Source organism: Vanacampus margaritifer, chromosome 8 (assembly GCF_051991255.1).
Source record: "Vanacampus margaritifer isolate UIUO_Vmar chromosome 8, RoL_Vmar_1.0, whole genome shotgun sequence".
NCBI lineage: Eukaryota > Metazoa > Chordata > Actinopteri > Syngnathiformes > Syngnathidae > Vanacampus > Vanacampus margaritifer.
Window position 1 is genome coordinate 15,123,834 of NC_135439.1, and position 13,363 is coordinate 15,137,196.

General features: G+C 36.9%; 1 protein-coding gene across 1 annotated transcript; it reads right to left on the reverse strand.

The window, feature by feature from the left end:
- Positions 1-1,633: 1,633 nt before the first annotated feature.
- Positions 1,634-5,280, reverse strand: LOC144056976 (uncharacterized). Its single transcript, XM_077574149.1, has 4 exons — positions 5,070-5,280; positions 3,748-3,866; positions 3,226-3,450; positions 1,634-2,729 (listed from the first exon to the last, which is right to left on the reverse strand). The coding sequence occupies exons 1-4, from the start codon at positions 5,203-5,205 to the stop codon at positions 2,697-2,699; spliced, it is 513 nt and encodes a 170-aa protein (XP_077430275.1). The 5' UTR covers positions 5,206-5,280; the 3' UTR covers positions 1,634-2,696.
- Between the last annotated feature and the right edge of the window lie 8,083 nt (positions 5,281-13,363).

Genomic DNA, 13,363 nt, shown 5'->3' on the forward strand with positions numbered 1-13,363 from the left:
TGAGCAAACATATTTTTTTCTAATGGTTAGCAAAAACCTCAGAAAACAGTTTGTCTGTTAAAGTGTATAATGTACAGTAGTGTAAAGTTACATTCATAGATAGTGACAAAACAATTACCAGGTACAATATTCAACACGTTTGAAGCATACAAACAATATTACACATGTAAATACGTAGCCAAGGGATAGTGGGTTGGATTTGAAAGGATTCCTTCAGATTTTCATTAACAGTCCTTTGTAACAAATTTAATCCCAAAAGCGGATGGACCATATTATGGTGGGCGAGCTACAATCTTCTGGTTTTGGAATCACTAGGGAGCGGTGAGCTGTTAACACATACAGATGTTCTTTAATAGTTAAGAGTGTGTGAATTTGAAGTTGTGCTTTTTCTTGGTGACAAAGCTATTTTTGCCATGTACCTTGTAAAGTTTTTTTTTATTTTTTTTTTATGGACCCAGCTGGTTTCTTGCCTAATGTGCCAGACATCCCTGATGTCCCAGACAAGAGCAGTAAGTGTGCTTACAGTAACACAATAATAAATTACATTGCGTTTTTTGTTAACAGCCAAACAATCCTATTTATCAGATTTCATGTATAAAAAAAATGTTTTAAAGGATATTTTACATTTCTATGTGTTTAAGGTTTCACAGCAGAATATAGAATAAAACAAAAACTAACAAAAGTCATTCACTTTCCGGGAAGAAAAAGTTGCCACATATAATTGAGTAATTCTTCTTCACATCAGCAAAGTTACTTCTGCTTTCACAATCAGACGTTTGTACGGTATAGCTCAATAAAATAAAATTGTGGGCACGTGTTGATTGAAGAACAATTGTACTACCACGTGCTGCCATCTGCTGGCTATAATGTAAGTCGGTGCTTCTCAAACTTTTTAACCCAATCACCATCAATAAATTATATGAGAGTCAATGTGCTAAGGTAAAATAGCCATTGTCAAACTATTTGACACTTTTTGACAGAGAAAAACAGTACTAGTAAAGAAACTAAAACATGAACTGTCTATTAAGTTAACATGAAGTGCTGACAAGTATTATTAGCACAATAGCTTTTCATATACTGTACACCACACGGACATCATCAACCATTTGAATAATTTGCCCTTTGACAGGAGCAAAGTACACATTGTTTTGTATCCTAGTGCTCATAATTATGTCGCGTTTCATCCTTTTATTGCGTTTATTTTCCCTCAGTTTAGTTGCTCCTTACACGGAATATAATTGTGTTTCATAAAATGGTAGGCACTGGGAAAACTTCCATGTGGTTTGAACCCACATGCATGGATTGAATGATGAGTAGGAGTAAAGCTGGAGGCAATACTAAAGAATGTTGAACATGTGTTAATGGCAATTCAGCAATGAGATTTTAAGTGCTAAACCATTTCCTTTAGCACGATGGGAAAATTGAGCCCACAAAGAGATTACAAACAAAAAGCTACAGCCTATAAATACCTCATAAGGACACTTTGGTTGTAAAATAAATCCTTTTGCGACAATACTGAAAGGTTTACCTCAGGGGAGAGACTTTAAATGTAAAATAAATAAATAAAAAATTCTAGAGAAGGTAACATATAGTAGGACCTACAATACATAATCACAGCACACAACACACTATGAACGGTAGATGATGTATATTTATTTGACAGTAAACGTACAAGGCAGTGACCAAAACTATCGAATGAAATGAAGATATTTATTCGGATCACAAATGGGCCTAACTGTGTGCATACATAAATAAATACATCGCCGTGATTAAATGCATATACTGGCGATTATCAAAGTGTCAAGTGCACCTTCCTTGGTGAGTGCCGCCAGATCACTTCAGGAACGGGCAGAGGTTAAAAATAAAAAAATGTTTTAAAGCTCACACCAGCAAATGTTAAAAGCAGAATTAATGATCTTTGTGCGCAGTGTTAATTTAATAATGTCAACTTGAAATTTCACCATTGTCGTCCAATCGTTTTTAAATGGTTCCAAAATGTAGATTTTAGGACTAATCTAAATGTTTTTGTGTGAATGTTGTAATATTGTGTTGTGTGAAGATATACATTACATACGTATATGGTGCGTGATGTTATTTGAACAATGTGTGAATAACTCCAAATTACAGTAATGTAACACATTTTCTCTATTATGTATTTTGTTAATTAACAGTAAACTATCATTTTCTACCATATGAATAATAGGTAATACAAATTGCATTTCATGTCCAGTACATATTACAGAGCATATTGAAAACATTGTTTTTGCTCTACAAAAGATCAATGTACAAATTTCAAGTATTTCCTTTCACAGTTCATATGAACTTAATCACTTGACCTGATTTAACAGTAATCGACAAGGGGGTATGAGGCTTTGTGGCAAAGTGCATTATAAAAGAAAAAAAATGGATAAGGAAATACTTTGTAATTTTAGAGGAATATTAAAGCAAAAACAGTCAATTATTTAAAAAAAATTTTTTTTTATAAGGAACCAATGGACTTAACTGTAAACAGAGGGTATGTAAGGCGGCAGGTTCTCAAATTTCACATCATTTGTGTCTAAAAGGTTGATTTCTTAATCCTTGTCAATCACAATCTAATAAGTGTTGTTCAAAATTCTTATTTTGCTGATGGCTCCAGAAGTGCTGTTGGTGCGGCATTGTTGTTCAAGTAGGTTTCCTCCTCCATGAAACACGATTCAAATGCCTTCAATATCCTCTCTCACTTTTTCCTGCAAGAAATGAAGCAAGAAACACACTCAAACACGAATCCCCCAGAAAGCACATGTAATATCAAAGACACCCCCCCGTAAGAGCAGTTTAAATGTCAGGCAACATTTCTTCTTTCACAGATCTAAGTGATATTGATAACTTGAAATTGGAAAAAGTTGCTACTACCACTCCTCCATTGTTGTTTGTTCGAGTTACTGTTGCAAATGATTCAATGCATTTTTTTCAGTCTTGTAAGGACTACTTTGAAGCAAAAAAATGACTGCTCTAAACTGAGGTAAGTGGAGGGGGAAAAACTGAACTGTGGTGGAAAAGTGACAAGTGGATTTGCATTACACATTAATAGTCACAAATTTAAATGCAAAGAAATGACTGAATAGACGCAGGAATTGGGATAACTTGATAAATTGCTGACATCAAAACTGTAACCCTACGAGTGAGTTGCAGTCACTTGACTTTCTTCAGCATCAAAAAGAGAGAGAAAAAAAATCTACTCACCCAGCCACCTTGCTGAGTAACCCATGTGACAACACGGCTGTTGTACAGCAATGTGGACACAGCACTCTGGGCTTTGATTTTCAGCTCGGGGCACGATTTCTTCACGAAAAGCCCGAAGGCAAAACAAACTTTGATGAGTTGCATTTCTGGAGCCACATCAACAGCTTGCTGGGAGATTTGAGTCTGCACCAAAGCGTTCACGCTACGGCTAAAGGCTCCCTTGGCCTGCAGAGAATTAAAGTATTTCTCAGAAAGCAGAAATGAAAGCATATCTTGCCAGGTTTTTTTTTTCTTAAGGCAAAACATCCACACAGAATAATGCGCTGTTAATGAAGATCATTTTGACTTTAATAAAAATTAAGGAGCTAAATTACAGTACAAGAATAAAATGTGAGGTGCGTCTATTAACTGTGAGTTTTTCCCTTTAAAAGACTACACAATTCCCATTATTTGAGTAAAAATGCTCAAAATTATTTTTAGGCTTTAGTTAGTGGCAATGACGGTTTATTTGTGTGTGCCTACCTCTTGTCCTAATGCAAGCTTAAGGTCGTCCAGGGCAGCCTTAAATTTTGCATCTTGATTCAGAGACTCTGCCACTTCTTTCAGTTTATCAGCTATTGGAACTGGATCAAACTTTTCTTCTGGAGAACAAATAGAGTTAATTAGATACAATTACAAAACGTCATCAAATGAGTGACAAATGAAATAATTAAGGTCTATTCTGTGTTTTAAATTAGACAAACAATAGACCAGAGAAGATCGTATTTTATCCAAGATTAAATTGTCAACTTTTCTGGTAGTAATTAATGGGGAATCAGTATTGCAACACTGACAAAAATGCTATCTCTGTGTCTGTTAAGAACATTTTAATATCACAAAATAGACAGGGGCCCTTATTTTACAAAGAGGTTTTGCGCAATGTTAGCATAGTTTAACACAGTAAAGTCATTTGTATAAAAAGTATGACAGTAACTGATTGTAACTTTTAGTAATATGGTTCTTCAACTTTTGACACCAGGCCACTTAAAAAAATACTTAGTTCTCCAAGACTGCCATTAAAATACAGTAGCGTAGTATACAAAAGTATATTCAGTATTGTTGTGAGTCACTGTAAAATGCAAATTCTAAAGTCTGAACATTAGAACTCCGAACTCTTCACCGTTAGTAAACTAGAAACGTCGTACATCCGACCATCGTAAACATCGGACTCCTGTAGGTCATGTCTAATAACCTACTAATAACTTCAGTTTTTGTGTTAAATTAAAACTTGCTTAGTAGTTTCTTTTCGTGGCCCTCCCGTGAAGCAACACGTCATTAAAATGAAGCAGTAACTATAACTAAAAACGTAATAAATCATCCCCTTACAGTTGCGCAGGTGTACCTAATCAAGTGGCCTTTTTTGAGCAATAAAGGTAAGTTTTTGAATTTATTTGATCGCGTTTATATTATTATTTTTTTCTATCAGTTGTTTGTCGATGGTGCATTGTTTCCTGGAAGGACACGCCCTGTTGTTTTATTTCACCTTTCGTTTTCGAGTACTGTAGGTGGTGGAAAAGGTTTAAATACTGTACTTATTAGTTCACCCTTATTCACATTTTGGTTTGTTGTGTCGACTCGACTGACACGTACAAATAAGTATTTGGAGCAACTCTTAATTCAAACATTAGACGCACAGCAGCACAGGTAGACGCTGTGGAAAGTAAACGGACTCGAGCATCTGCATAACATCTAAGTATTATTATTTATTATTTTTTAAACTCGAATGAACCCGAATGCTTGGTATATACATATTAGAAAAGTCGTTTCCAATTAAAACATAATGAATCTCTTCATGGTTAATTTACCTTCGTCCATTGGGCTGTCTGTCTCCAAATCTCCATTGAATCGACGAGAGTTAACTTCGTCGTCGTCCGCAAACAGACATTCGATGATCTGAGTCGTTTGACGGTTGATTTGAGACGACTTTGCTATTCCAGCCATTGTTGATCTTTGTCACAGACTATCACGTACAGCAGCGGTGCCAACCTCGCGGTAGAAAAGACGAACTACTTCTTCGTTGCTTCCGTCCGCACACCTAGTTCTGCTGGCCTCTACCGATTGGCATCAGTACTTCTGTCTATACATTTTCTGTACTTCTTGTCCTCATCAAGTGCATTTTTATTTATGGAGCGCTCGGATAAGCGTATATGGCCCGTTAAGCGCCCCGCAAATTTTAGGGATCTTTATAATAATAATTATAGTAATAATAATAATAATAACTACATTATTATTATTATTATTATTATTGTTGTTATAATTATTATTATTATTATCATCATCATCATTATTACTATTAATAATAATAATCATCATCATCATCATCATCATATTAACCCAAATATGGGGTAGCTTCTAGCCTGGTCATTGATGGTTCTATTTTATACTGAATCCTGAAATGAAGACGAGAGGGTGGGAGTGATGCCGAGACAGTGGCACAAAATGATCATTTCTAGTTAAAAAGGCAATCCAGCCAATAATTGCATTCATGTACTGCACTTATCTCATGTGCCGATAAAGGAAAAAAAGAGAAAAAAATACTGTAAAACTGTAGACTGATGTGAGATACCTTTCAATACACATTACCTCCAGATACTCACATTGGTGTATGGAAAGTGCGAATGTTTGGTGGTGGTCGGAGGTAGGCACACATTGGCAGATTAGATAGAAAAGCACTATAAATCTGATGCATTAATATTAAATAAATGCTATACACAGTTTTTGCTGTGTGATAAATTATAATTATAACATTTTGAGATGAGCCATCTCTTTCTAATTCTGTCAACACCTATTTTGCCCAGAAGATGGCGCCATCTACCTGATATGATTTTATTTTGGCTACCTTCCCACTGTATTGAACACACCCTGTGCATGCATGCATGGAAGCAAATGGTGCAGATTGATGCACACTCTCATCACAGGTATGAGGTATCACTTTCTGACAGGCACCACAGCACTATATTATCACTTTTATTATTTTTTATTTTTTTTACCTGCGTAACGGAGGACACATTGTCCAAATATGCACTCATGGCGGCACAAGTAGGTAGACAAGCCAGCCACATTTGACAAAAAATTATATTTAATTAATATTTCAACTTCAATCAATATTTGCTAAATACTGGTGCAGTTTAACCCCTGGGTGTTATTTGACCAAATTTTGGCTTTTTGTTGGTTCTGACCAAGCCATTTCAAAATAAAATCACGCCCAGGGGTTAAGTACCTCATAAATCAATATCGAACCCAAAAGTACTTTAGGCATACTTGTATTTTATGCTTATTTTAGACACATTTTATTAAAACCAAACAAACTTTTGAAAAATCACGCTTTTGATATCACACAAGTTGCAATACAGAATAATTTAATGAAATTAGACAATTTTCAAAGTGGCCCATTGAAATTAATATTAGTGGTATAAATAGCGTCACTGTAATGTTAATAAATGGCACAAGAACCATCTTTCAAAAGTAAAAACTATGTATGTATGCCTGCTGTCCTGCAGTAGTGATAACTTGGATAAAATGGCGACAGACTGTGGAATTTGTAATGGTCTCTTTTTTTTCCTTTTTTTTTTTTTTTTACACCAAAACGGTATGTTAATGTTAGTAGTGAGAAGAAAGCAGAAGGCAGCGAGGCTAATATATATATATATATATATATATATATATATATATATATATATATAATTTCTTTTTCTTGCTTGATGCAATAGAAGTATAGTTTCAAAAGTCAGACAGACAGATTTTTTTTCTCCCCTGCTGCTACATTAAGACTGTATTCGTGCTCCCCCGCCCCCCCCAGTATAGTTTCAAAAGCCAGACAGACAGATTTTTTTCTCCCCTGCTGCTACATTAAGACTGTATTCGTGTGCCCCCCCCCCCCCCCCCCCCCCGGTGTTAAAGACATTAGATTGCATTCATGGTATTGCATCTGATATATGGATTGATATATACTTGATTATGTCTGGATTAAGATGGGTTGGATGGCATTAATAATTAAAGCTGAGTTATTCATTTGGATGCGAATCCACTGATGAAGATGCAGTTCATAAATCATTAAAGCTGAACTAATTGACAGCGAGATTACATCACTGAGCAACCTACTTTGGATTCCAAAGTTTGTGGATTATATTATAAATGCGAACTTCGTTGATCCATTGGGAGAACAGGCGGAATTCCAAGTTCATTCATGAATTATTACGTAGGCGACTTTTCACCTATAACATTGTTGGTCTTTCCACTTATATGACCACACAATGTAATTATAATTGGATGCAAATTATGGAGATGGGCTTCTTTTGACCTTTGCTTCGCACTTTTAGACCAATTTTACAGAAGGACCTGACTTGGTGCTGGGGTTGTGTCAGAGGGACATATTCAACCCTAACCTATACCACAACATAGTTAATGTTAGCTAACCAGATAACAACAACCAAACCAAGCAGGCCTGCAACATTAGCTCAATATAATAAATGTTATTTTTAGTTATTTTTTAAATTTTGGCATTCCTCCTTAAGGTTTTTTTTGTCTATCGTGAACACTGAAGAAGAAGAAAAAGGACATAACTTTACACCCTATTTCTACACCATAAAGAGGAATAGCAGGCAATGACAGAGCCGAATGGTGGTGTCCGGAGAGCTGCAAGTTAAGAGTGTCACAGAGCAAGAGCCAAAGAACTTCGCAGTTTTCAGAGACAGGATACAGAGCAGGAAAGCAAGACGGATGAACATCCTGAGTGTGAGATAAAAGCAGATTGTGAGAGACAGACACAAGCTCACACCTTTGCCCCTCTGCCCTCTCTCTCTAAAAAAAAAGTGCCTTTTGGAAAGTTCGTTTTTTTTTTTTTAAAATAAACACTTTACTGAGGACAGGTCATTGTTGACACAATCTTTTAGAAAAGCTGCACAACCCCCCCGCCTCTCTCTCTCTCTCTCTCTCTCTCTCTCTCTCTCTCTCTCTCTCTCTCTCTCTCTCTCTCTCTCTCTCTCTCTCTCTCTCTCTCTCTCTCTCTCTCTCTCTCTCTCTCTCTCTCTCTCTCTCTCTCTCTCTCTCTCTCTCTCTCTCTTCCTTTGTCACGTGAGCGCTAATTACCCACGGTCGCGGTGTGGGACAGACACACACACACCTGCATCTCCTTCCCCTGCTGCTCCACCCCAGCCAGGTAACTTTGTTGTGAATCTAGTTAAATTGGATTGTTTGTTTGCCCTCTATTCCCTAACTAAAATCATTTTGTTGTGAAGTAGCATGTCTCATACAGCACAAACAACTGAGCATAAATTAGCCAATATTAGCCACCTAGTTTAAAATGCTATATGCAGATTCAATAATAGATTAAGAAGAAGACTAATGACGGTGAAAGGAAGCTCTCTGTGATCCATGCATCGAAAAGCGTTGGATTTTGGATTATTGTAATTTGATTTGTGGGGATTGTTTTGACTTCAAAATGTGATGATCTGAGTTGTGTCTGGTTTGTGTTATGCTAGTAGTCACAGAAACAAAAAAAACAATCCGTCATTGGTGATCGAAGCATTTGCATTGAGTTGCATTGTGGAAATATCAGAAATGCCTGGATGTTTGGAATTGTTAATTGCCTGTGAAAAATACCCTTTTGCCTTCTTCTAATGACAACAGTCAGTCTTATTCATTCTCATGCCATTGGTCTGTTTGGTTAAAATTGGTCTATTTATTTAGTAACTGTAGCATAATGCCTAGAAAGGAGAGGCTGGAAAGGGGAAAGAAAAGGAATCTGGGGAAGTATCGCTCTGCTCAGATGGCTTGGCTTGGATGAAATCAAAAGACACATGAAGATGAAAGGTTAAGGCCAGAGAGAGTCATGATAACTAGAGTTTAGCACATTTTAAAGATCCCATTTTAATATTAATTTGCTCCTTAAGGTTAATTGTATTGAAAAATCATTTTTTAAAGTAGTTTGTACTAAATCAGCAGGCATGAAGCTATTATTAGCTATAATTTAGTACAAACAAATTAATTATTATTATGTGTGTAATGTTTATTTTAAAACTTCTATTGACATTTCTGAACATTCGGGCATTTCTGATATGTTTCCAATGCAACACAATGCAAATGCTTCCTTTATACGGTGAAAACAAACAGCGGATTGTAATGCTTTTTCCTGTGACTATCATACAAACGACATGTCATCACATTTTGATATCAAAATAATCCTCACAAATCAAATTACAACAATCCAAAGTCCAACGCTTTTCAAAGAGCAGATAGATTTCGTTCACCAAATTGACGGCCATCTTGACTTGTGACATCATCTCGGAATTGTCAGTAAGGTATATTCCTTGTGCACAAAAAGCCCCCCCCCCCCTTCCCGGAGCACTTGCCCCCCAAAACCTCTGTGCACGCCACTGCTTCAGGGTACTGGCCTCTGTTGGTGTGTGTTGTTATATGAATAACGTTCTCATTATCACACAGCTGTTGCCTGTGCAGTATTTTGGCAGAGGAGATGGAGCTTCACTTGACGATGCTGCCCTCATTCCTTGCTGCCAGTCCAATGGTCCTGCTGGTATGAATATTTTACGATTATTGGTGATTGGAATAGCTGAAACTGGCGATGCTATATTCTCATCTACAACAGCAACAGACGGTGAGTCAAAAGTCACGATTTTTACGTGAAAATGAATAAGCAGGGACAATCAAAAAAATTACTTATGAGCTTTTATATTACCAGCTAGAGAAAGTCAGATGGAAGAGTAGTGGTCAAGCAAGGCCAATTATTTTTTCTGTTTTAGTGAAGAGAGCAAATTGCAAATGGTGATGGAATGCGAGTCAATATATCCATCAAACAAACACACGGTGTCCTCAAATACCACCCATTGTCTCCTGTCCTTCACCATCAAAAGTTGTTGATCCAATGACAGATTATACGGATGATCAAATGGAAGAATTCCAAAAGAAACAAGCTTAATAAATAATCAAATGTATTATGATTCTATAAGGGTGAACGAATGACACGCCGAGGTGTGGAAGGACGAGGGGGACATCAACAACATGGTGTCCAACACACTTGAAGATGAAGTTGGCATGTCCATTATAGACAATATCACCATATTTATTTCACCCTTATACAAAGGCAGCACGGATCTCGTATGAATAGACATAGAGCCAGATATTTCCCATGAGCAGAAAGCGGGCAGTGATCAAGCAACAACAAACACACAAACAAACAAAACGGGGGGAGGGGAGGTGGCGGGTATGATATTGGACCGAGATGGCTGTCATTTCTGCAGAATTTCAAGATAAGTAGTAAAATGACCTCACTTGATTTATTATTTTCCCAGGTAATAAATGGATAAGACAGGTTGGCCTGGAAATTAGAATTTTTGTTGGGGACTTACATCGCTACTTCATTCTAATCTCTCAGTTGGGATTTTACACACTTTCTGATTGTGTGTGTGTGTGTGTGTTTATCATTGATCCAATGCAAAATCAGAAAATCAAAATCATGGACTTCCACTGATGCCGCAAGTATCACAAACTCATCGACAAAGTCAAGGTCGGTAACAACATCAGTCAGATTGCTCCTGTCGCTGGTCAGCCAAAAAAATCAGACCAATAAAAAGGTTTATTTGGCCACCCTGAAATCACAGATGCCATATAATGACACTACAAGTGTTGATTTTTCTTTTTTTTTTTAAATTGAACTTTAATTTAAGGCAATCCATTACAAAGCATTTCACAACCAACCATTTGACAATAATCATGTACAACAAAGTTGAAAGCAAGAGTGTCATGCAAAAAAAAACAAGAGAAATAAATGCTTTATAAACAACAAAGATAGATTGTGGCATTAAAAAAATAAACTGTAACATGCTAATTACATGCTACAATTGAGTTTATTTTTATTTTTATTTTACCACTGGTGAGAGAAGAATTGTTAGGAGAAGCAGTTACAACAGAGGAGAAACTGACATGCTTGTTGTCTTGTTGGGCTGGTTTCTATTTCCTAAAATGGCAGTGACAGTATAAAAACACGTAAGGACGCATGCAGTCCATCCATATCAAACATCCAACCAGAAAGGGAAATTATGTGTAATTGATGGCAGGAGTAATGGCCTTTCATAAATACAAAAAAATATTCAAAGCAGTATTTCTCGAAAAATATCAAACTTATTCAATAAGCACTCTTTAATATAAAAGTGCTGCTAGGATCAATATGCAAATCAGCATTTATGTATGCTTTACATTCTCATGCATATTGATATCCATTTACATTTTCATTGTAAATGGTTTCCTTCCACACAAAATATTTACCTGTTGCGTCCAATAGTGAAAAAATGCCAATGAACTGTCACATATGTACGTCTCTTTTTATGCTACATTTGGAAACTAAATGAACGAGTCAGTGATTTCTTTTAAAGGAAAGGACACCTCAAAAGCAATCATCACGGAATATTAGGGTGGAAAGCAAAACCCCACATAAAAAAAAGAGATGATGGTGACAATGAGAGGAATGCTGACAAAATTAGCAAAAGTTGTATTCAGTTATAAAATAACATATTGTTCTATTTATAACAATGACATATCAGTACGTTATTCTTTCATTTTATTTAATCATCATGTTTCTGTTTTTATGTTTCTACACTGATCCCAACGTTATAATGTCTTATTGTCAAGCTTAATAGTATGACATGGTTCGTTTTCATATAAAGGGTTACTCTTTTCTCTATTGACTTTTTAATTTAAACACAAAGGGCTCTATTTCTGTGACTTGCAAAAATCTGTACAGAGGCAAGTTAGACCGAGTTTTGGTAATTTTGAAGATGAACGCAAGCCGGCGTAATCAGCAGAGGGATGTCGCTGATGCACAGCTGCGGCAGTGACGTGACTCCTCTCATTCCCTTTAATTGTAGCACAATGACAGCCTTGCATCGAAACATCTCTGTGCGGATGAGGACGATGCAAAATTGCAGCGAATTGATTACGATTTCATAATAACAGATCCAAAGAATTGATTTATACAGTGATTAAGAGGGTTTGATGCCTGCTGTTTACATATCTCTGACATTTACCACACAAGTCCGCAGTGTGCCTCCATCAAAATTCACCCAAATCTTGTTACACCAGCAGTCTACCAAAAGACTTAGATGTGATCTCAGCAGGCGTACGTTTCGACCGACTTCCTGCCACCGCCAAATTGTCACTGCGTGTGTCACATGTCAAAGTTCTGCCGAACTGACCATCTTGTCGCAGACTGGTCTGCCAAATTGGCCAACACATACAGCGAGCTTTGCGCTTGCATGAAAATCAGGATTCGTCATTTTTTGTGCACCGCCTACACGAATAGAGCCCAAAGCTTGAAATAGAAGAGCTCATATACAAGAAGTAATGAACCCAAAAATAAACAATGGATCTGCAACAGAAAACGCAGAGCTGTTTCTGGCAATGGTGCCATGTGCTAGAACTCCTCTCTGGACTTGTATTGATCTTTGTATTCAAAAGGCAACACATCATAAGACTGTCCCACTTTTCTCTTTGTTGTTGTTGGAGAATGGGTCACAAGTTTGATGCCATATAGAGGATATGTGATGTTGGTGCCAGCTGTTTTATGCTTCAGTGTCTACTTTATGCTCACTAAACCAATAGCGAAGAATGCAGGTGGCTACAGCACAGTACTCAATTGTAGAGACATTGTACATTGCGCGCATGATCATAATATAACAAATGACTTTTGACAATTTATGACCTGCCGCTCCACCACATTTGCAACAAATGGAAGGACAACTACGTGAAATGAAAATTCACAGTGAAGAACACTGGCGGCAAGAACTCTGAGATGTGATGCAATGTCTGTGCGAATGAAGGGTACCTGACAGTTGATGCCTCACAGCTTTTGGGGGGGGGCAATGGATTTGTACTAATAGGGTCTCACCACTTTATGTTTAGAACTGTGACAGGTTCAGATTTACTGACCGTTAAGCCTCATGGCAAAAACAAGATGTGCTTTCCCAATAATCTCCATCCGCCATCCATTCCTCTTCGAGTATGTATGGTATGTCAGGTAGCTTTCTTGGATATGTGTAGGCGCAATTTTAACTCAAAATTATAAGCATCTAAACAAGCTCAAAGCCAG